Raw genomic sequence first — 24,282 nt, forward strand, 5'->3', positions numbered from 1 at the left:
GCTTTTTGCCCCATTGCTGCTGCTGTCTTGGGGTCAGCCAGCCCCACACCGCGATGCTCAACCCCCACAATATGGGGCTCAGATCCCACTGCCGGGCTCAGCACCTCACTAACGACTCTCAGCCCCCAGCTGTGGGGCTCAGCACCTTACTAACGGGGCTCACAACCCCCTCAGGGTGGGTTTCACACCCCCGTTATGGGGCTCAGCCCCCCAGCAGCCTCCCCACGGCCGCTTTGGCGCTGGCAATGCAGTCGTTGACGGAGACCCCGCTGTAGGAGGCGCCGATGAGGCTGAGGGGCAACCGCTGCTCCTCCACCAAGCGCCCGATGCGCTCTGCGGGGACACCAGGATGTGACATCCCTGTGGGGCTGGGGGACCCCATAACCACCCCATCCCCATAACCACCCCATCCTCATCCCAATAACCACCCCATCCCCATCCCCACCCATTTTCATCCCCATCACCGCCCATTTTCATCCCCATCACCCTCATCCCCATCCCCCCATCCCCATTTTCATCCCCATAACCCTCCATCCCCAACCCCCCCATCCCCATCACTCCCCATCACCCCCCATTTTCATCCCCATCACCCCCATCTCCATCACCCCCCCCATACCCATCCCCATCAATCCCCATCACCCCCCATTTTCATACCCATAAGCCGCCATCCCCACCCATTTTCATCCCCATTACCCCCTTTTCATCCCCATAACCCTCCATCCCCAACCCCCCCATCCCCATCATTCCCCATCACCCCCCATTTTCATTCCCATAAGCCCCCATCCCCATAAGCACCCATCCCCATCACCCCCCATTTTCATCCCCATCACCCCCCATCCTCCCCATCCCCATTTTCATCCCCATCACCCCCCATTTTCATCCCCATAAGCCCCCTTTTTCATCCCCATAAGCCCCCATCCTCACCCCCCATTTTCATCCCCATCATCCCCATCACCCCCCCATCTCCATCTCCATTACTCCTCTTTTTCATCCCCATCACCTCCATCCCCATAAGCCCCCATCCCCACCCATTTTCATCCCCATTACCCCCACTTTTTCATCCCCATAACCCTCCATCCCCAACCCCCCCATCATTCCCCATCACCCTCCATTTTCATCCCCATCACCGCCCATTTTCATCCCCATAACCCCCATCCCCACCCCCCATCCCCATTTTCATCCCCATAACCCCCCATTCTCACCCCCCAAATTTTCATCCCCATAAGCCTCCATCCCCATCACCACCCATTTTCATCCCCATTACTCCCCCTTTTCATCCCCATAACCCTCCATCCCCAACCCCCCCATCCCCATCACTCCCGATCACCCCCCATTTTCATCCCCATCACCCCCATCTCCATCACCCCCCCCATACCCATCCCCATCAATCCCCATCACCCCCCATTTTCATCCCCATAACCCCCCATCCCCACCCATTTTCATCCCCATCACCCACCATTTTCATCCCCATAACCCCCCATCCTCACCCCCCCATTTTCATCCCCATCACCTCCCATCCCTATCACCCCCATCTCCATCACCCCCCCATCCCCATCCTCATTACTCCTCTTTTTCATCCCCATCACCTCCATCCCCATAAGCCCCCATCCCCACTCATTTTCATCCCCATTACCCCCACTTTTTCATCCCCATAACCCTCCATCCCCAACCCCCCCATCCCCATCATTCCCCATCACCCCCCATTTTCATTCCCATAAGCCCCCATCCCCATAAGCCCCCATTTTCATCCCCATCACCCCCCATCCTCCCCATCCCCATTTTCATCCCCATCACCCCCCATTTTCATCCCCATAAGCCCCCATCCTCACCCCCCATTTTCATCCCCATCATCCCCATCACCCCCCCATCTCCATCTCCATTACTCCTCTTTTTCATCCCCATCACCTCCATCCCCATAAGCCCCCATCCCCACCCATTTTCATCCCCATTACCCCACTTTTTCATCCCCATAAGCACCCATCCCCAACCCCCCCATCATTCCCCATCACCCCCCATTTTCATCCCCATAAGCACCCATCCCCATAAGCACCCATCCCCATCACCCTCCATTTTCATCCCCATCACCCCCATTTTCATCCCCATCACCCCCATCCCCATCCCCCCATCCCCATTTTCATCCCCATAACCCCCCATTCTCACCCCCCAAATTTTCATCCCCATAAGCCTCCATCCCCATCACCACCCATTTTCATCCTCATTACTCCCCCTTTTCATCCCCATAACCCTCCATCCCCAACCCCCCCATCCCCATCACTCCCCATCACCCCCCATTTTCATCCCCATCACCCCCATCTCCATCACCCCCCCCATACCCATCCCCATCAATCCCCATCACCCCCCATTTTCATCCCCATAAGCCCCCATCCCCACCCCTTTTCATCCCCACTACCCCCCTTTTTCATCCCCATAGCCCCACATCCCCCCATCCCCATTTTCATCCCCATCACCCCCATTTTCATCCCCATAACCCCCCATCCTCACCCCCCCAGTTTCATCCCCATCACCTCCCATCCCTATCACCCCCATCTCCATCACCCCCCCAATACCCATCCTCATTACTCCCCTTTTTCATCCCCATCACCTCCATCCCCATAAGCCCCCATCCCCACCCATTTTCATCCCCATTACCCCCACTTTTTCATCCCCATAACCCTCCATCCCCAACCCCCCCATCACTCCCCATCACCCTCCATTTTCATCCCCATCACCGCCCATTTTCATCCCCATAACCCCCATCCCCATCCCCCCATCCCCATTTTCATCCCATTACTCCCCCTTTTCATCCCCATAACCCTCCATCCCCAACCCCCCCATCCCCATCACTTCCCATCACCCCCCATTTTCATCCCCATCACCCCCATCTCCATCACCCCCCCCATACCCATCCCCATCAATCCCCATAAGCCCCCATCCCCACCCCTTTTCATCCCCACTACCCCCCTTTTTCATCCCCATAGCCCCACATCCCCCCATCTCCATTTTCATCCCCATCACCCCCCATTTTCATCCCCATAATCCCCCATCCTCACCCCCCCATTTTCATCCCCATCACCTCCCATCCCTACCACCCCCATCTCCATCACCCCCCCATCCCCATCCTCATTACTCCCCTTTTTCATCCCCATCACCTCCATCCCCATAAGCCCCCACCCCCATCCCCACCCATTTTCATCCCCATTACCCCACTTTTTCATCCCCATAACCCTCCATCCCCAATCCCCCCATCACTCCCCATCTCCCCCCATTTTCATCCCCATAAGCCCCCATCCCCCCATCCCCATTTTCATCCCCATCACCCCCCATTTTCATCCCCATTCCCCCCCATCCCCATTCCCCCATCACCCCCCCATCCCCACCCATTTTCATCCCCATCACCCCACTTTTTCATCCCCCTAACTCCCCACACTCCTAACCCTCCACCCCCACCCCTCCTTTCCCCATGTCCCTGTCCCCATATCCCCATCCCAAACTCCAGCCCCATATCCCCAACCCCACACCCCCATCCTTTCTCAGCACCCATATGATGTTCCTATCCCCACATCCCTGTCTCCATATCCCAATCCCTGTATCTCCATTCCCACGTCCCCATCCTTAATCCTTCCCACATCCCCTTCTCTATACCCCCATACTCCTCTCTCCCTCTCCCCATATTCCCAACCCCATACCTCCATCCTTTCCCAGTCCCCACATTTCTATCTCCTTATTCCTGTCCCCACAATCCCCATCCCAGTCCCATAGCCCTCTCTCCCCACTCCCATATTCCCAACCCCCACACCTCCATCTTTCCCAATCCCCTTATTTCTCTTTCTATCCCCATCCTTATCCTATCCCCATGTCCCCATCCCAGTTCCCATGTCCCTGTTCCCATCCCCAGCCCCACTCCCCACCCCATATCCCACCCCCCCCCCTCCTTACCCATACGCTGCCAATGGCCCAGCGTGTACTGCGGGATGCAGGACTATAGGAAGGAATGGGGGTCAGACAGTGTCCCCATATCCCCACAACCCCCCTGGGTGTTCCCATATCCTCACAACCCCCCCCCCCTCAGCTGACCCCATATCCCCATCCCATTGTCACCCACCTGTTGCACTCTGACCATGGACCTCACCGGGGTCCCCACCAACCCCAGCTGCTCCTTCACCGCCCGCTGCGCCCGCTGCAATAACACAGCTTTGGGGGCTGTTGTGGGATCCCCAAAACTTCGGTGGAACCAGGAGCCTCCCAGCATCACCTATAGGGACGAGGGGACGGGGTGAGTTCCCCTCCCGGGGCCAAAATGTGGGGAGATCCTATAATAAAAGGGGGGGGATCTCCCACCGTCAGCCGCACGGAGGGGCTCCCAGTGCCATCGTGCTGCGGAAACGCCACGGAATCATAGACAATGCCCAGCAGTGCTTCATCCTCAGAGGAAGGCACCAAATGCCCAAAACCCTACAGGGTTGAGTAATGGGGTGAGCGAGGATGGGGGACACTGTGGGGATGTGTGGGGTCGGGGATCTCACCGTGACGGGCAGCGTCACGTCGCGATATTGGAGGTTCACCACGGCCACCGTCACTGCAGGGATGTGGGTCAGCTCATGTGCCAATGGTTGAGCCTCGGGGGGCAGCACCCGTGCCAGGGCTGGGTATGGGATCAGGGAGGGTCAGTTTTAGGGTCTTTGCCCCATAGATAAGGAGTGCTGACCCCCAATTCCCCGTCGTTGTCCCCCAGCACCCACCTGCAGCGGGGAGCGCGCTGATGACGTGGTCTGCGGTGATGGTGCTGTCGGGTAGGGTGAGCTGGGGGGGGGGGGGGAGGGATAAAGGGGGGTCTTGGCAACTCAAAAGTGTGGCATGGAAACCTCCAAACCACGGGGAGGGAATTCAGGGGTTCCCCATATTATAGGATCAGAATTCAGGGGACCCAGAACCCCCAGATTGTGAGATGGGGACCCCAAAACCATGGGGACAGAACCTAAGAGCCCCAAATTGTGGGATGGGGACCCCCAAACCGTGGGGAGGGAACTCAGGGATCCCAAAATGATAGGGACAGAACCCAGGGGTTCCAGAACCCCCAAACTGTAGGATAGGGATCCCCAAGCCATGGGGAGAGAACTCAGGGGTCCCCCAAACTATGGGGACAACCCAGGGTCCCCAGCACCCCCAGACCACAGAACGGGAACCCCCAAACAACACCACAAGACCCCAAAGGACCCCAACACCCACATGCTTAGGATCCCCAACCCCACATGAAGGCCTCATGGGTCCCACAATGGGGTCCCCCCCCACCTGCCAGGTGCCGTTGTGCTGCAGCTGCAGGCGTTGCAGCTCTGCATGGAGCAGCAGCTCAGCACGGCGTGGCTGCAGGAAGGCAGCGATGGCTTCAGGCAGGGTCTGCATCCCCCCCTTCAGCCCCCACTGCGTCCAACGTTCTGCCCGTGCCCTCAGGAGCAACGCTGACGTGGCCCCACCTTGACGTCCTGCAGGGAGACAGCGGGGGAAAATGCCTAGGGTGTCCCCTCTGTGTCCCCAGATGGTACCCCCCCATGTCCCCATATGTCAGCTCTCTGTGTCACAGGGGTGGCATCAGGGTGTCCCCCCTCCCCGTGTCCCCATAAGTCACCTCCCTGTGTGTCCCCGTATGCCACCTCTCCATCCCCATGTGCCATAGGGGTGGCATCAGGGTGTTCCTCCCCCTCTGTGTCCCCATACATCACCCCTCCACATCCCCATCTGCCATAGGGGCAGCATCAGAGTGTCCCCACTGTCTCCATATGTCACCCCTCCGTGTCCCCATGTGCCACAGGGGTGGCATCAGGGTGTTCCCCTCCCTGTGTCCCCATACATCACCTCCCTGTGTCCCCATACATGACCTCCCCTCGTGCCATAAGGGCAGCATCAGGGTGTCCCCACTACATCCCCATATGCCACCTCCCTGTGTCCCCAAATATCACCCTTCTGTGTCCCCATGTGCCATAGGGGCAGCATCAGTGTCCCCTCTGCTTCCATATGTCACCTCTCCATATACCCAAATGCCATGAGAGTAGCATCACAGTGTCCCCTGAGTCCCCATATGTCACCCCTCCGTGTCCCCATGTGCCATAGGGGCAGCATCAGGGTGTCCCCACTACATCCCCATATACCACCTCCCTGTGTCCCCAAATATCACCCCTCTGTGTCCCCATGTGCCATAGGGGCAGCATCAAGGTGCCCCCCCCCCTCCCCCATATCCCCATACATCACCTCCCTGTGCCCCTATATGTCACCCTTCCATGTCCCCACATGTCACCCCCTCTGTGTCCTCATATGCCATAGGGTAGGCATCAGGGTGTCCCCTCTGTGTCCCTATATGTCACTTCTCTGTGCCCCTCATATGTCACCTCTCTGTGCCCCTATATGTCACCTCCCCATGTGTCATAGATGCAGCATCAGGGTGTCCCCTCTTTGTCCCCATACATCCCCTTTTTGTGTCCCCTAAGGTCACCCCTCCACGTCCCCATACATCACCCCTCTTCATCTCCATACATCCCCTCTTTATGACCCCATACATCCCCTCTTTGTGCCCCCTAAGGTCACCCCTCCACGTCCCCATATATCACCCCTCTGCATCTCCACACATCCCCTCTTTATGACCCCATACATCCCCTCTTTGTGTCCCCTAAGGTCACCCCTCCACGTCCCCATATATCACCCTTTTTCATCTCCATACATCCCCTCTTTATGACCCCATACTTCCCCTCTTTGTGTCCCCTAAGGTCACCCCTCCACGTCCCCATACATCACCCCTCTGCATCTCCATACATCCCCTCTTTATGACCCCATACATCCCCTCTTTGTGTCCCCTAAGGTCACCCCTCCACGTCCCCATACATCACCCCTCTGCATCTCCATACATCCCCTCTTTATGACCCCATACATCCCCTCTTTCTGTCCCCTGAGGTCACCCCTCCACGTCCCCATACATCACCCCTCTGCATCTCCACACATCCCCTCTTTATGACCCCATACATCCCCTCTTTGTGTCCCCTAAGGTCACCCCTCCACGTCCCCATACATCACCCCTCTGCATCTCCATACATCCCCTCTCCACGTCCCCATACATATCACCTCTCTGTGCCCCAATCAGCCACACAGGCAGCACCGTGGCACCCTCTCTACGTCCCCTCTATGTCCCCAAGTGCCACCACAGTGCTGTCCTCCCCCCCTGTGCCCCCTACTCACCCTCTCCTATCACCAACCCCAGCAGCACGGAGCGCCACGTGCGCTCAGCCTGGAACAGAGCAGGGAAACAGGAACGGATGCTGAGCTGTCGACAATCCCCAGCAAACACCCCCCTGCACAGACTGTCCACAGCCACGTCGGCCACCTGTTGGTGACAATGACACGAGGAAGGGTAAAAGTGGCCCCCACCCAACCCATGTACACCCTGATAAGGGTTATCTCCCACCTCACAGATGCCCACCTCTGCCCCAAAACGGCGCCGGGCGAAGCTGTGAATACTTTCATCGGGTTCCGTTCCCTTTGGTGCCATCAGATCCTGCACTGCACTCCATATGAGGGCCCTTGAGAAAGGGGGCACGACCCGGAGGAAACCCCTGGGGGGAAACAGAGGGGAATGGGGGGGTCCTTATGTCAGTCCTTTGGGGGGTTGGGGGGTCTTTGGGGGTCCTATGTGGGTCCTTGGGGGACTTTCAGGGATTTCTGAGGTCCCTATGTGGGTCCTTGCGGGGTTATGAGTTCTATGGGGCCTTTATGTGGGTCCTTCCAAGGAGTTATGGGGTCTTCCAAGGCCCTACATGGGTCCCTGGGGGATTTCTGAGGTCCCTATGTGGATCCTTAGGGGATCTCTGAGGTCCCTATGTGGATCCTTGGGGGAGTTTCAGGGATCTCTGAGGTCCCTATGTGGGTCCTTGGGGGGTTATGAGTTCTTTGGGGCCTTTATGTGGGTCTTTCCAAGGGGTTATGGGGTCTTCCAAGGCCCTACATGGGTCCCTGGGGGATCTTTGAGGTCCCTATGTGGGTCCTTGGGGGCTTATGAGCTCTTTGGGGTTTTTATGTGTGTCCTTCCAAGGAGTTATGGGGTCTTCAGGGCCCTACATGGGTCCTTGGGGGATTTCTGAGGTCCCTATGTGGATCCTTGGGGGACTTTCAGGGATTTCTGAGGTCCCTATGTGGGTCCTTGGGGGGTTATGAGTTCTATGGGGCCTTTATGTGGGTCCTTCCAAGGAGTTATGGGGTCTTCCAAGACCCTACATGGGTCCTTGGGGGATTTCTGAGGTCCCTATGTGGATCCTTAGGGGATCTCTGAGGTCCCTATGTGGATCCTTGGGGGAGTTTCAGGGATCTCTGAGGTCCCTATGTGGGTCCTTGAGGGGTTATGAGCTCTTTGGGACCTTTATGTGAGCCCTTCCAAGGGGTTATGGGGTCTTTAGGGCCCTACATGGGTCCTTGGGGGATTTCTGAGGTCCCTATGTGGGTCCTTGGGGGATTATGAGTTCTTTGGGGCCTTTATGTGGGTCTTTCCAAGGGGTTATGGGGTCTTTAGGGCCCTACATGGGGCCTTGGGGGATCTTTGAGGTCCCTATGTGGGTCCTTGGGGGATTATGAGTTCTATGGGACCTTTATGTGAGCCCTTCCAAGGGGTTATGGGGTCTTTAGGGCCCTACATGGGGCCTTGGAGGTCCTTAGGGCTGGCTACAGGGGTCTGGGGGGTGTGTTGGGGTCTCCACGTGGGTGCTGGGGGGGGGTCTTTGGGGATGGATGAAGGGCTCTATGTGAGGCTCGGGGTCCTTAAGGTGGTCTGTAAGAGATCTTGGGGGACACCGAGTGGTTCCAGGGGGGTTCTCAGAGATGGATGAAGAGATCCTGGGGGTCCTAAAGGGGTATGGGGGGGTAGGGGGGGGTAGGGGGGGATCCCCACCCCAGCCCTGAGGGCATTCGGTGCAGAGTTCCATTGCTGTAGAGGAATCGATGCTGGGATGCTGGGTGATCAGCAGCCACAGGCAGGACGTCGGGCTCCAGGCCGAGCTCTGACACCTGCAGGGCCAGCAGAGAGGAACCCCTCAGCCCCCCCCCACCCCAAAACCCCCCCCTCACTCATCCCAAAGGACCCCCAGAACCCCCCTCACCATCCAATTAGGGATCCCCATTGCCCCCGAATCTCCCCCAGGGTCCCTTCACCCACGTTTAGGAGCCCCTCAGGACCCATTTAGTGACCCCCCCCCCACCCCCCCCAACTCCTGACTCCCTTTCAGCTCCCACTCAGAGCCCCCCCAGAGATCTCTGAGCCCCCCAGGGTCCCTTCACCCATCCTTACGGACCCCTCAGCACCCCCTTAAGGACCCCCACGACCCCCAAACCCTGAACCCCCCCCAATGAACCCCCCCCATGGACCCCCCTGACCCATGAGCCCCCCAAGGACCCCCCCAAACCCTCGCTCAGACCCCTGAACCCCCCCCCAATGAACCCCCCCATGGACCCCCCTGACCCATGAGCTCCCCAAGGACCCCTTTCACTCCCCATAAAACCCCTCAAGGACCCCTTACACTCCCTACAGAACCCCCAGTCTCCATTTAGAGACCCCCACATCCCCTCCATGGACCCCCCCATGAACCCCCCCGACCCCTGAGCCCCCCAAGGACCCCTTCACCCCAAATAAAACCCCCACCCCCCATTCATAGACCTCCCCCCCAGCCTCTCCAGGGTTCCACCTGTGCAATTCCAACCCCCCCCCTCCCCCAGCCCCCCCCCCAGCCCCATTCTCCCCATACCATCTGCAGAGTTTCGGCTCCCGCCGCCCCCCCGGGTCGCACCCCCCTTGGTCCGTGATCGAATACGGTTCCATCTTCGGTTCTGGTGCTTTGTAACCAACCCCCGAGGTGCCCCCCCGCTTCCAACAGCACCACTTTAGGGGGTTGGGGGGCACGGGCCAGGTGGTAACACGCGGCGAGTCCGCTGATGCCCCCCCCGACCACGGCCACGGTGCGCGGCATTGCGCGGAACTCCGCGCTCCGTGTTTCCCACCGGACCCTTTTCACGGTAGGACTGCGCTCAGCCACGCCCTCCTCGGCAGCGATTGGTGGGAGGGAGGGAGGGAGGCGGGACTGACGGGAGCCAATAGGGAAGCGCTGTGTCTCCTGACGGACGCGCAAGCCACGCCTCCATCAATACAAACCACGCCCACTCAGCGCGTAACCACGCCCCCTTTAAAAAGCCTCGCCTCCTCTTAAAGCGACACGCCCCCAGCTCTGCTCTGCCCCCCCCCAACCACCCAAATCGCCTTTATTTCTAATTTTTTTTTTTTTTTTTTTGGCCTTTTTTTAATAAATTTATTCACAAAAGCCCCATCCCGGGGCAGCGCGGGCTCCTTCCAGCCGCCCCCCCCCAACTGTCTGCAGTCCCAGGGTCAAAGGGGGTCCCGGCCCCCCCAGACCCGGCCCTTGGTGTGGGGGGAGCAGGAGGGGGGGCTCAGGGCCGGCGGCCGGGGGGGTCCTGAAGCTCGTAGAAGAGGACGTAGCCTTCACTGGACGGCACCTGGTTCTCACTGATGGGTGAAACTCTGCGGGTGCAGCCTCAGAGTGAGGGGGTGGGCAAGGGGGGGGGCATAGGGGACAGCCAGGGGGGGCCCAGGGTTTGGGGTTTGAGGAAGGAATTGAGGGTGGAGGGGGGGGTCAGGATTTGAGGGGTGGATTCTGGAGCTCGGGGAGGGGTTTGGGGTATGGGGGGGGTGATTGGGTTTGGGTGGGGTGCTGGGTTTCGGGATATGGTTCAGGGTTTTGGAGGGGGGGGGAGGGGTACGTGGGTAGAGGGGGATCCAAGGTTTGGGTGGGGGGTCCCAGGTTTGGGGTTGGAATAAGGTTTGGGGGTTCAGGGTTTGAGGTCTGCGGTTTGGGGTGGGGTCTGGGGAGGGGCAGGGTTGGGGGGGTGTGCAGGGTTTTGGTGGGGGTATGGGGTTGGAGGGGGATCCAAGACTCGGGGGGGTCCCAGGTTTAGGGTAGGACCGAGGTTTGGGTGGGGGGGGGTTCAGGGTTTGGGGTCTGGGGAAGAGTGTAATGTCTGGGGGACTCTGGGGAGGGGGGGGAGGGTTTGGTGATCTGGTTCAGGGTTTTAGGGGGTGTATATGGGTAGAGGGGGATCCAAGGCTTGGGTGGGGGTCCCAGGTTTGGGGTAGGACCGAAGTTTGAGTGGGGGGGGGTTCAGGGTTTGGGGAAGCGTGGAATATTTGGGGAGGGGTCTGAGGGACTCGAGGGGGGGGGAGGGTTTGGGATCTGGTACAGGGTTTTAGGGGGGTATATATGGGTAGAGAAGGGTCCAAGGTTTGGGAGGGGGTCCCAGGTTTGGGGTAGGACCGAAGTTTGGTGGGGGGGGGGGGTTCAGGGTTTGGGGTCTGGGGTTTGGGGAAGTGTGTAATGTTTGGAGAAGGGCCTGGGGGGCTCTGGGGCGGATGGAGGGTTTGGGGATCTGGTTCAGGGTTTTAGGGGGTATATATGGGTAGAGGGGGATCCAAGGTTTGGGTGGGGGTCCCAGGTTTGGGGTAGGACCGAGGTTTGACGGGGGGGGGTTGGGTTCAGGGTTTGAGGTTTGGGGAAGCGTGTAATGTTTGGGGAGGGGTCTGAGGGGGGTTTGGGGGTCGGGGGGGGTCTCAAATTTTGGGGCTCACCTACCGGGAGTCGTTGTAGAGCCGCCAGCCGGCCGCATCCCGACACAAGGCGGTGTAGTGGCCGTAGTGAACACTGCCCGAGTGGTTGCACAGCGCATACAGGCTGTACACGGGGCTGCCTGGAAAGGGGAGCACACAAGAAGGGCTCAGAAGCACTTTTGAACCCCCCAAACCCCCCCAAAACTCCCCCCCAACCCTCTCCTTACCCGCCTTCTCGCTGGCGAACTCCCGCAGGTTGAGCTGCTGCAGGGGGAAATCGACAAAGACGGAGCATTTCTTGATGGAGTAACGCGTGGTGGAGAAACGGTTGAGATCTGAGAAGCCACCCGTTAAGGGACGTCAACCCTCAAAGGAACCCAAACCCCATCAAAAAGCCCCAACCCCTCCCCCGATCCCCATAAGGATACGCAGCACCAGGATGCGGGGGAAGCGTTGGATTGTCAGTTTCTTGGTGCTACGCGTGCGCTGCCGGCACTTATCGCACACCGGGGCGTTTTCTGAGTCCAGCTCCTCCTCCTTGGTGAAGAGGTTGAAGCAGTCGTGGAGGGAAACCTTCCCCCCTGCGAAGCTTTTCTGTAGGGGCAGAGCTCAGTTGTGGGGTCGGCGGGGGGAGGAGGGAGGGAGGGGATGGAGAAGGGAGGGGGGATGGAGAAGGGAGAGGGGATGGAGAAGGGAGAGGGGATGGAGAAGGGAGAGGGGATGGAGAAGGGAGAGGGGATGGAGAAGGGAGAGGGGATGGAGAAGGGAGGGGGAGAGGGGATGGAGAAGGAGAGGGAGAGGGGATGGAGAGGGAGAGGGAGAGGGAGAGGGAGAGGGAGAGGGAGAGGGAGAGGGAGAGGGAGAGGGAGAGGGAGAGGGAGAGGGGATGGAGAGGGAGAGGGGATGGAGAGGGAGAGGGAGAGGGGATGGAGAGGGAGAGGGAGAGGGGATGGAGAGGGAGAGGGGATGGAGAGGGAGAGGGAGAGGGGATGGAGAGGGAGAGGGGATGGAGAGGGAGAGGGGATGGAGGGGGAGGGAAAGGGGAGGGAGGGAGGAGGGAGAGGGGAAGGAGATGGGATGGAGAGAGGGATGAGGGAGGATGGAGGGGAGATGGAAGGGGGGAGGGGATGGAGAGGGAGAGGGAATGGAGAGGGGAGGGAGGGAGGAGGGAGAGAGGGAGGATGGAGGGATGGAGGGGGAGGGAAAGGGGAGGGAGGGGGGAGGGAGGGAGGAGGGAGAGGGGAAGGAGAGAGGGATAAGGGAGGATGGAGGGGAGATGGAATGGGGGAGGGGATGGAGAGGGAGAGGGAATGGAGAGGGGAGGGAGGGAGGAGGGAGAGAGGGAGGATGGAGGGGGAGGGAAGGGGGGAGGGGATGGAGAGGGAGAGGGAATGGAGAGGGGAGGGAGGGAGGAGGGAGAGAGGGAGGATGGAGGGGGAGGGAAGGGGGAAGGAGGGGGGAGGAAGGGGGGATGGAAGGGGAGGGGGGGTGGAGAAGGAGGAGAGAAGGGGGAGAGGGGAACGGAGAGGGGGAAAGAGGGAGAGGAGGATGGGGAGAAGGAGAGAGAGAGAGGGGAGGGAGAAGGGAAGGAGAGGGGAGGAAGAGTCGAGGGAGGGGGAAAGGGGATGGAGAGAGGGATGGAGAGGGAGGAGAGAGGTAGGGGGATGGAGAGAGGATGGAAAGGGGAGGGAGGGGGGATGGAGGGGGGGGATGGAGAGGGAGAGGGGGGACTTCCTCTTACCTTGGGGATGGGCAAGGAGAGGTCGCAGAACACCTCGAAGGTGGTGGAGCGGTAACCGCACGCCTGGCACTTTAAGCAGCTCTTCAGCTGCCCCACAAAGAGGTCTGTGGGGTGGGGAGGGGGGGACAGGAGGGTGACAACGGGGTGACAGAGGGGTTTGGGCGGGGAGGGGACACCCCCTGCTTTGGGGGCTGTGCTCACCCACGATCTTGCTGTCTTCCCTCTCCAGGTAGCGCTTCCACATCAGGTTGGCGCGTTCGTCGTCGCTATGGGGCAGAGTTTGGGGTCAGGAGGGTCCCCACGACCCCACAGTGTCACCCACCGTTGGGGTCCACCCTCCCCTCACCTCATGGTCTCGGTGTCCTCGGGGTGGGGGGCACGCCGGGTGTCTGATAGGATGCTGGGGGTCCTGCGGCCCTTGCGGTTGATCTCAGCGTGCAGTCGGTCCATGAAGAACTTGAGGAACTCCTGGGCGTCCTGCTGGCTGCACGGGGTGGGGAAGGGGGGGGTCAGCACCCATAGGTGCCAATAAACCAAGCATAGGGACGAGGGGAAGCAGCCTCAGGTTTCCCCCACCAGCTCTCAACTGTGGGGATGAGGGGGAGCACCCATAGGGATCCCCTATGGCACCAAAAGGAGCACCCAGGGGTCCCCCGTGGCACCCAACCACGGGGGTGAGCACCTTTGGGTCCCCCCATGGCACCAAAAGGGAGCACCCAGGGCTCTCCAATGACATTAACCATGGCAATAAGCACCTATGGGTGCCACATAGCACCAACAGGGAGCACCCAGGGCTCTCCAATGACATTAACTATGGCAATAAGCACCCATGGGTGCCCCACAGCACCAAGAGGGAGCACCCAGGAGTCTTTTAATGATGGTAACCATAGCAACGAGCATCCATGGGTGCCCCATGGCACCAACAGGGAGCACCCAGGGCTCTCCAATGACATTAACCATGACAATAAGCACCCATGGGTGCCCCATAGCACCAACAGGGAGCACCCAGGGCTCTCCAATGACATTAACCATGGCAATAAGCACCCATGGGTGCCCCACAGCACCAACAGGGAGCACCCAGGAGTCTCTTAATGATGGTAACCATAGCAACGAGCATCCATGGGTGCCCCATAGCACCAACAGGGAGCACCCATGGGTCTCCAGTGACACCACCCATAACGATAAGCACCCATGGGTGCCCCATGGCCCCAACAGGGAGCACCCAGGGGTCTGTAATGATGGTATCCACAGCAAGGAGCACCCATGGGTGCCCCATAGTACCAACAAGGAGCACCCAGGGGTCTCTAATCAGCAACGAGCACCCATGGGTGCCCCACAGCACCAACCCTGGGGATGAGCACCCACGGGTGCCCACAGCCTCACCTGTATCCAGTGAAGGAAGGGACGTACTTCTGGAAAATGGCCTTAAAGCGCCCAGGGTTGACAGCCTCAGTGGATTCGGGGTGCCAGAGGGCAGCGATGACATCGGCGAAGGCTGCAGGGATGGTTGGGTGTCAGCATAGAGGTTCTGGATGGGATTTATCACCTGGGGGGGGGGGGTGGGGGTGAGGGGGGGCAGCACCCACCCTCAGTGAGCTCCTGTGGGCTGCGGGGTCCGGGCGGCTGCTCTTGTAGGAATTCCTTCCTCAGGCAGAAATCCCGTAAAGGTTTGGTGCTGCTCAGGCACTGCAGCACTGCGTTCATGAAGCACTGTGGGGACAGCAAAGGGATGAGGTGACACCTCGTTGTCACCTCGTTGTCACCAGGGATGGCACCAAGCAGGGCCTGTGGGGGGGGTGAAAGCCCAATCCTGCTTTTCCCAGCATGGAGGGATGGGATGGGATGGGATGGGAGGTGTGGGGATACAGAGATGGGGATGTGGGATGGGAATTGTGGGTATATGGGATGTGAGGTCATGGGGACCACAGGTGTGGGGATTTGGGATGTGAGGGGTGGGGATATGGGGATGGGGATGTGAGGGGTGAGGATGTGGGGTTGGGATTTGGGATGTGAGTTCAGTGGGGACCACAGGTGTGGGGATATGGGATGTAAGGTGTGGGGATTGGGGTGTGGGGTGGGGATGTGAGGTCATGGGGACCACAGTTATGGGGATGTGGGATGTAAGGTGTGAGGATATGGGATGTAAGGCGTGAGGATACAGGGACGGGGATGTGAGGTGTGGGGATATGGGGTGGGGGTGTGGGATGTGAGGTGTGGGGTTGGGATTTGGGATGTGAGGTGTGGGGATACAGAGATGGGGAGATGGGATGTGAGGTCACGGGGACCAAAGGTGTGGGAATATGGGATGTAAGGTGTCGGGATATGGGGTTGGGATGTGGGATGTGAGGTCATGGGGACCACAGGTGTGGGGATGTGGGATGTAAAGTGTGGGGATATGGGGATGGGGATGTGAGGGGTGAGGATGTGGGGTTGGGATTTGGGATGTGAGTTCAGTGGGGACCACAGGTGTGGGGATATGGGATGTAAGGTGTGGGGATATGGGGTTGGGATGTGAGGTCATGGGGACCACAGGTGTGGGGGTGTGGGATGTGAGGTGTGGGGTTGGGATTTGGGATGTGAGGTGTGAGGATACAGGGATGGGGAGATAGGATGTGAGGTCATGGGGACCAAAGGTGTGGGAATATGGGATGTAAGGCGTGGGGATGTGGGGATGGGGATGTGAGGGGTGAGGATGTGGGGTTGGGATTTGGGATGTGAGTTTAGTGGGGACCACATGTGTGGGGATATGGGATGTAAGGTGTGGGGATATGGGATGTAAGGTGTGGGGATACAGGGACGGGGATGTGGGATGTAAGGTGTGGGGATACAGGGACGGGGATGTGGGATGTGAGGTGTGGGGATATGGGGTAGGGGTGTGGGATGTGAGGTGTGGAGTTGGGATTTGGGATGTGAGGTGTGGGGATACAGAGATGGGGATGTGAGGACATGGGGACCACAGGTGTGGGGATGTGGGATGTAAGGTGTGGGGATATGGGATGTAAGGTGTGGGGATACAGGGACGGGGATGTGGGATGTGAGATATGGGGTGGGGGTGTGGGATGTGAAGTGTGGGGTTGGGATTTGGGATGTGAGGTGTGAGGATACAGGGATGGGAAGATAGGATGTGAGGTCATGGGGACCAAAGGTGTGGGAATATGGGATGTAAGGTGTGGGGATATGGGGATGGGGATGTGAGGGGTGAGGATGTGGGGTTGGGATTTGGGATGTGAGTTTAGTGGGGACCACAGGTGTGGGGATATGGGATGTAAGGCGTGAGGATACAGGGACGGGGACGTGAGGTGTGGGGATATGGGCTGGGGGTGTGGGATGTGAGGTGTGGGGTCGGGATTTGGGATGTGAGGTGTGGGGATACAGAGATGGGGATGTGGGATGTGAGGTGTGGGGATATGGGGTTGGGATGTGGGGTCATGGGGACAACAGACGTGGGGATTTGGGGATGCAAAGGATGAGGATGTGGGGTGGTGGGAATCATGGATGGGGATACGGGGATGCTGGGCATGGAGGTGCAGGGAGAGGGATGTAGACGTGGGGATGTCACTTGTGGGACTCCAGGCATGGGGACAGCAGGAGGATGGGCATGGAGATATGGAAATGGTGGGCATGGGGATGTGGGGATGTTGTGTATGGGGACACAGGGATGGTGGGCACAGGGACATGAGGATGTCAGGCACAGGGATGTGGGGATGCTGTGTATGGGAACACAGGGATGTCAGGCACAGGGATGTGGGGATGTTGTGTATGGGGACATGGTGGGCACAGGGATGTTGTGTATGGGGACAAGGGGATGCTGGGCACAGGGATGTTGTGTATGGGGACACAGGGATGTCAGGCACAGGGATGTGGGGATGCTGTGTATGGGGACAAGGGGATGCTGGGCACAGGGGTGTGGGGATGTCAGGCACAGGGACATGGGGATGGTGGGCACAAAGATGTGGGGATGTTGTGTATGGGGACAAGGGGATGCTGGGCACAGGGGTGTGGGGATGTTGTGTATGGGGACATGGGGATGGTGGGCACAGGGATGTTGTGTATGGGGACACAGGGATGGTGGGCACAGGGATGTTGTGTATGGGGACATGGGGATGCTGGGCACAGGGATGTTGTGTATGGGGACACGGGGATGTCAGGCACAGGGATGTTGTGTAGGGGAACATGGGGATGCTGGGCACAGGGGTGTGGGGATGTCAGGAACAGGGACATGGGGATGGTGGGCACAAAGATGTGGGGATGTTGTGTATGGGAACACAGGGATGTCAGGCACAGGGATGTGGGGATGTTGTGTATGGGGACATGGTGGGCACAGGGATGTTGTGTATGGGGACACGGGGATGGTGGGCACAGGGATGTGGGGATGTTGTGTATGGGGAGAAGGGGATGGTGGGCACAGGGATGTTGTGTATGGGGACAAGGGGATGTCAGGCACAGGGATATGGGGATGTTGTGTATGGGGACATGGGGATGGTGGGCACAGGGATGTTGCGTATGGGGACAAGGGGATGGTGGGCACAGGGATGTTGTGTATGGGGACATGGGGATGGTGGGCACAGGGATGTGGGGATGTTGTGTATGGGGACATGGTGGGCACAGGGATGTTGTGTATGGGGACATGGGGATGCTGGGCACAGGGATGTGGGGATGTTGTGTATGGGGACACAGGGATGGTGGGCACAGGGACATGAGGATGTCAGGCACAGGGATGTGGGGATGCTGTGTATGGGAACACAGGGATGCTGGGCACAGGGGTGTGGGGATGTCAGGCACAGGGACATGGGGATGTTGTGTATGGGGACATGGTGGGCACAGGGATGTTGTGTATGGGGACATGGGGATGCTGGGCACAGGGATGTTGTGTATGGGGACAAGGGGATGGTGGGCACAGGGATGTGGGGATGCTGTGTATGGGAACACAGGGATGCTGGGCACAGGGGTGTGGGGATGTCAGGCACAGGGACATGGGGATGCTGGGCACAGGGATGTTGTGTATGGGGACAAGGGGATGCTGGGCACAGGGGTGTGGGGATGTCAGGCACAGGGACATGGGGATGCTGGGCACAGGGATGTGGGGATGTTGTGTATGGGGACAAGGGGATGGTGGGCACAGGGATGTGGGGATGTTGTGTATGGGGACACGGGGATGTCAGGCACAGGGATGTTGTATATGGGGACATGGGGATGCTGGGCACAGGGATGTTGTGTATGGGGACAAGGGGATGTCAGGCACAGGGATATGGGGATGTTGTGTATGGGGACATGGGGATGGTGGGCACAGGGATGTTGTGTATGGGGACAAGGGATGGTGGGCACAGGGATGTTGTGTATGGGGACAAGGGGATGGTGGGCACAGGGATGTTGTGTATGGGGACATGGGGATGGTGGGCACAGGGATGTTGTGTATGGGGACAAGGGGATGGTGGGCACAGGGATGTGGGGATGTTGTGTATGGGAACACAGGGATGTCAGGCACAGGGATGTGGGGATGTTGTGTATGGGGACATGGTGGGCACAGGGATGTTGTGTATGGGGACATGGGGATGCTGGGCACAGGGATGTGGGGATGTTGTGTATGGGGACACAGGGATGGTGGGCACAGGGACATGAGGATGTCAGGCACAGGGATGTGGGGATGCTGTGTATGGGAACACAGGGATGCTGGGCACAGGGGTGTGGGGATGTCAGGCACAGGGACATGGGGATGGTGGGCACAGGGATGTGGGGATGTTGTGTATGGGAACACAGGGATGTCAGGCACAGGGATGTGGGGATGTTGTGTATGGGGACATGGTGGGCACAGGGATGTTGTGTATGGGGACACGGTGGGCACAGGGATGTTGTGTATGGGGACAAGGGGATGTCAGGCACAGGGATGTTGTGTAGGGGAACATGGGGATGCTGGGCACAGGGATGTGGGGATGTTGTATATGGGGACATGAGGATTTTGGGCACAGGGAGGCAGGGATGGGGACACCAGGGACAGATGTGTACTGGCTGTATGGACACAGGGACAGAGCTTCACCATTTACTTACCGTATTCCCCAAATTCCGGAGACCGACGTGACCGGATCCCAACAACAAAGCGTGGTGGGTCTGAAGGGATACAAAACCAACACCATTAGCATCACCCCTTCCCACATCAACCTCCACCTTCAGCACCCAAAATTCAGGAGGGGGGGGAAGGGCTGGGAGCGGGGTGAATCCCCAACCCTCCCCCCCTCCCCATTACCTCGCCGCTCACGAGGAGCAGCCCCATCACAGCCGTGTGCAGCACAGACTCAGAGATGTCAGCACCCCGAGGTTGCAGCTCCCGACGGGGCAGGAGGCTGCGCTGCAGTTTTCGGGGCAGTTCCACCAATGTGGTACTTTGAAGGCCAGGCATGGCTGTGGGATGGGACTGAGGCAGAGCGCACCTCGTTAAGCCGGTGCTCATTAGCTGATCCGATTTCCCTTGGCTATTCTGGGCTTGGGTGGTGGGGCTCAGCTCAGGGTTTGTGTGTGTGGGGGGGGGGGATTAATTAGAGGTAGAGCCACCTTGGGGATAATGGAGGAGTGAAGGAAAACGGGAGTGTGGGGATGGTGCCAAGAGGTGCCATCAAAAGGGGGACAAGTTTTGTCCCATTCATTTTGTCACCACTCCGAGCTTTCAGTGCTCCTAAACCCCACAATGGGGTGAAAAGCAGAGAGGAAACACGCTCAGAGGAAAGGGATCCCTTACCCAAACCCCACAGAGGGGTTAAGGAGCCCCAGAGTGTAGCATAGGGCAAGGAAACCCCCTGAGAACAAAGGGATCCCCTACCCAAACCCCATAGAGGGGTTAAGGAGCCCTAGAGTGTAGCATAGGGCAAGGAAACCCCCCAAGAACAAAGGGATCCCTTACTCAAACCCCATAGAAGGATTAAGGAACACTAGAGTGTGGTATGGGGGGAGGAAATCCCCCCAGAACAACGGGATGCCCCCATCCAAACCCCATAGAGGGGTTAAGGAGCCCCAGAGTGTAGCATAGGGCAAGGAAACCCCCTGAGAACAAAGGGATCCCCTACCCAAACCCCATAGAGGGGTTAAGGAGCCCTAGAGTGTAGCATAGGGCAAGGAAACCCCCCAAGAACAAAGGGATCCCTTACTCAAACCCCATAGAAGGATTAAGGAACACTAGAGTGTGGTATGGGGGGAGGAAATCCCCCCAGAACAACGGGATGCCCCCATCCAAACCCCATAGAGGGGTTAAGGAGCCCCAGAGTGTAGCATAGGGCAAGGAAACCCCCTGAGAACAAAGGGATCCCCTACCCAAACCCCATAGAGGGGTTAAGGAGCCCTAGAGTGTAGCATAGGGCAAGGAAACCCCCCAAGAACAAAGGGATCCCTTACTCAAACCCCATAGAAGGATTAAGGAACACTAGAGTGTGGTATGGGGGGAGGAAATCCCCCCAGAACAACGGGATGCCCCCATCCAAACCCCATAGAGGGGTTAAGGAGCCCCAGAGTGTAGCATAGGGCAAGGAAACCCCCTGAGAACAAAGGGATCCCCTACCCAAACCCCATAGAGGGGTTAAGGAGCCCTAGAGTGTGGTATGGGGCAAGGAAATCCCCCAGAACAAAGGGATCCCCTACCCAAACCCCACAGGGGGGTTAAGGAGCCCTAGAGTGTAGCATAGGGCAAGGAAACCCCCCAAGAACAAAGGGATCCCTTACTCAAACCCCATAGAAGGATTAAGGAGCCCTAGAGTGTGGCGTGGGGGGAGGAAATCCCCCCAGAACAAAAGGATCCACCATCCAAACCCCACAGAGGGGTTAAGGAGCCCCAGAGTGTGGCATGGGGGGAGGAAATCCCCCCAGAACAACGGGATGCCCCCATCCAAACCCCATAGAGGCGTTAAGGAGCCCCAGAGTGTTGTATGGGGGGAGGAAATCCCCCCAGAACAAAGGGATCCCCTACCCAAACCCCATAGAGGGGTTAAGGAGCCCTAGAGTGTGGTATGGGGCAAGGAAATCCCCCAGAACAAAGGGATCCCCTACCCAAACCCCACAGAGGGGTTAAGGAGCCCTAGAGTGTAGCATAGGGCAAGGAAACCCCCCAAGAACAAAGGGATCCCTTACTCAAACCCCATAGAAGGATTAAGGAGCCCTAGAGTGTGGCGTGGGGGGAGGAAATCCCCCCAGAACAATGGGATGCCCCCATCCAAACCCCATAGAGGGGTTAAGGAGCCCCAGAGCGTGGCACTGGGGGGGAGGAAATCTCCCCCCAGAACAAACAGACCCCCCCCCCAACCCCACCCCAAAAGCAGAGCTCAGGACCCCAAACTCTTACAGCTGCCACCTTTTCCTCGGGCGCTCGACCCAACGGGGGGCTGCGGGGTGCGGAGCCATCGGGGCCATAGGGGGGATCGGGGACACGAGTCCTGGCACAGCCCTCGTGACGCACAGAGAGCAGAGGGGCTGCACTTCTCCCATCCAACCCCACTCCAACGTTGACCCTTCGGAGAGACGAGCTCCTTTTTAGGGCCAAAGCACCCACGCTCAACGGGTGGCCCCCATCCCTCAGCACCAAACGGCTCAACGCCGCCGCCACGTCTTCGCCGCTCAGATCCCCGATGCTGACGGATTTGGACCGGCTCAAATTGCTCCTCCTCCTTTCTGTTCCGATGGGTAAAGAGAAAGAAGCTCCTCCAGGTGCCGTCCCTGCCTGCGGGGAACCAGGAACCCTCACCCCGTGGTCCGCTTTTAGGGGTCCTCGTCGGCAAGCTGAGCCCCGTTTGGTGGCTCGGCCGCGTTCCAGGTCCGATTTCTTGCTTCGTTCTTCCAAAGTTCCAGGTCTGGGAGGGAGGAGGCGAAGTTTTGGGGCTGGAGAAAGCCCGTTTGGGGTAGAGGTGAAAGAATGACGTTCTTGGCTCAAAGCCCGGCCCGGCAGTTTGGATGCAGCTTTGGGTTGAGTGGTGACGACGGATGTCGGATCGCGGGCACGACCCAAACGATGCTCTGATGCTTGAGGCATGGCTGGGAGGAGCCTGGAGGGGGGGAGATGGAGGGCGCTGGGGGGAGGGGGGCTGTGCCCACCTCAGTGCCCCCCAAGGAGCTCGGCCGGGTGGAGCATCCCATCGGCGGGGGCCCTATGGCACAATGAGAGGGGATGGTGAGCCATAGGGCCACACATCCCAGCTGGTTCTGTGCCCTGGGACCTGTCCTCCCCGTCCTCCCCCCATCCCACGGCCCTCGCTGCCTCCTGATGGTGGCACCATTCCGTGTTCCATGCTGGTGTTGGCCTCAATCAATGGTGGCACCAGTCCGTCTTCCATCTCAGCATCGTCATCCCCAAGCAATGGTGGCATCGTCTCCCCATTTAATGCTGACCCCACTCCGTGTCCCAACTCATCCCCAACCAATGGTGACCCCACTCTGTCCCACCTGAGCAGCATCCCCAACCAATGGTGACCCCATTCTGTGCCCCATCAGAGCGCTTTCCCCACTAAATGATGCCACCGTCCCCAACCAATGGTGGCACCATTTTGTGTCCCATCTCAGCACCATCCCCAATTAATGGTGACCCCACTCCCTGTCCCAACACAGCACCATCCCCAATTAATGGTGACCCCACTCCCTGTCCCATCTCAGCTGCATTCCCAATGAATGGTGACCCCATTCCATGCCCTACCAGGGCTCTTTCCCCACTAAATGATGCCACCATCCCCAACCAATGGTGGCACCATTTTGTGTCCCATCTCAGCATCACCCCCAATTAATGGTGACCCCATTCTGTCTCCCACCTGGCTGCTGTCCCCAACCATTGGTGGTCCCCAATTAATGCTGACCCCACTCCCTGTCCCAACACAGCATCATCCCCAATTAATGGTGACCCCACTCTGTCCCACCTGAGCAGCATCCCCAACCAATGGTGACCCCATTCTGTGCCCTACCAGGGCTCTTTTCCCACTAAATGGTGGCACCATCCCCAAACAACGGTGGCACCATTTTGTGTCCCATCTCAGCACCATCCCCAATTAATGGTGACCCCACTCCCTGTCCCATCTCAGCTCCATTCCTAATGAATGGTGACCCCATTCCATGCCCTACCAGGGCTTCTTTCCCCACTAAATGGTGGCACCGTCCCCAACCAATGGTGGCACCATTTTGTGTCCCATCTCAGCACCATCCCCAATTAATGGTGACCCCATTCTGTCTCCCACCTGGGTGTTGAACCCCAACCAATGCTGGCATTGTCCCCACTTAATGGTGACCCCACTCCATGTCCCATCTCAACACCACCCCCAACCAACACAGACCCCCTCTTTGTGCCACCCCCTGCCCCTCACCCCCTTCCCAACCCTTTCCCCACCCCATAACCCCACATTTGCCCCCTGCCCACCACTCCCCCCACCCAAACACCCCCCCCACACCCCACCTGGATGCAGCCCCCTGCCCTATCAGCCCCTACCCCTCACCCTATCAGCTCCTACCCCCCACCCCACGACCCCCAACCAACCCCCCACCCCCTTCTGCCCCCCCTTCTCGCTGTCCCTCACCCTCTCCCACCCCCACCCCCCTCTCTGCCCCCCCCCACCCCACACTCCGCCCCCTCCATCACCACCCCCCTCCCCCAACCCCCCCCTGGGCCCATTCCCCCCCATATCCCCCCCACCCCATATCCCCTCCCCATGACCCCCAATCACCTCCCCCTCAACCCAAACCCACAACCCATCCCCACCCCCCCACCTCACCCCTCTCGGTGCCCCCCCGGCCCCATCCCAGCTCCCTCCTCCTCCCCCCGACCCCTCCGCACCTCCCGCGGGCCGCCATGGCAACAACTCCCGCAGCGCCCGCCGCCATCTTGGCTCCCCCGCCCGCCGCCCCGCCCACTGCCGGCCTCGCGCGCCGCACTGCGCATGCGCCGCGGCAA

General features: G+C 59.2%; 2 protein-coding genes across 4 annotated transcripts; both read right to left on the bottom strand.

Moving 5' to 3' along the window:
* Window positions 1-71: 71 nt before the first annotated feature.
* On the bottom strand, window positions 72-10,263 carry PPOX (protoporphyrinogen oxidase). The gene is made up of 11 exons (XM_090127293.1): window positions 9,771-10,263; window positions 8,921-9,036; window positions 7,463-7,595; window positions 7,222-7,366; window positions 5,290-5,480; window positions 4,740-4,800; window positions 4,524-4,642; window positions 4,339-4,452; window positions 4,103-4,252; window positions 3,937-3,979; window positions 72-333 (listed from the first exon to the last, which is right to left on the bottom strand). The coding sequence occupies exons 1-11, from the start codon at window positions 9,990-9,992 to the stop codon at window positions 203-205; spliced, it is 1,425 nt and encodes a 474-aa protein (XP_089983419.1). The 5' UTR covers window positions 9,993-10,263; the 3' UTR covers window positions 72-202.
* A 34-nt stretch (window positions 10,264-10,297) lies between these two features.
* USP21 (ubiquitin specific peptidase 21) lies at window positions 10,298-24,282 on the bottom strand. Of its 3 annotated transcripts, none has more exons than XM_090127278.1 (12): window positions 24,166-24,282; window positions 21,709-22,396; window positions 19,425-19,484; window positions 14,966-15,089; window positions 14,763-14,874; window positions 13,726-13,863; window positions 13,581-13,645; window positions 13,380-13,483; window positions 12,067-12,232; window positions 11,866-11,973; window positions 11,664-11,778; window positions 10,298-10,558 (listed from the first exon to the last, which is right to left on the bottom strand). In XM_090127278.1, the coding sequence occupies exons 1-12, from the start codon at window positions 24,210-24,212 to the stop codon at window positions 10,468-10,470; spliced, it is 1,818 nt and encodes a 605-aa protein (XP_089983404.1). In that variant the 5' UTR covers window positions 24,213-24,282; the 3' UTR covers window positions 10,298-10,467. The 3 variants fall into 3 exon arrangements, with proteins under 3 accessions (XP_089983404.1, XP_089983405.1, XP_089983403.1); XM_090127279.1 differs by having other exon boundaries at window positions 21,700-22,498; window positions 24,166-24,242; XM_090127277.1 differs by having other exon boundaries at window positions 10,299-10,558; window positions 21,700-22,396; window positions 24,166-24,280.

Source organism: Phasianus colchicus, chromosome 30 (assembly GCF_987193195.1).
Source record: "Phasianus colchicus chromosome 30, bPhaCol1.hap1.1, whole genome shotgun sequence".
NCBI lineage: Eukaryota > Metazoa > Chordata > Aves > Galliformes > Phasianidae > Phasianus > Phasianus colchicus.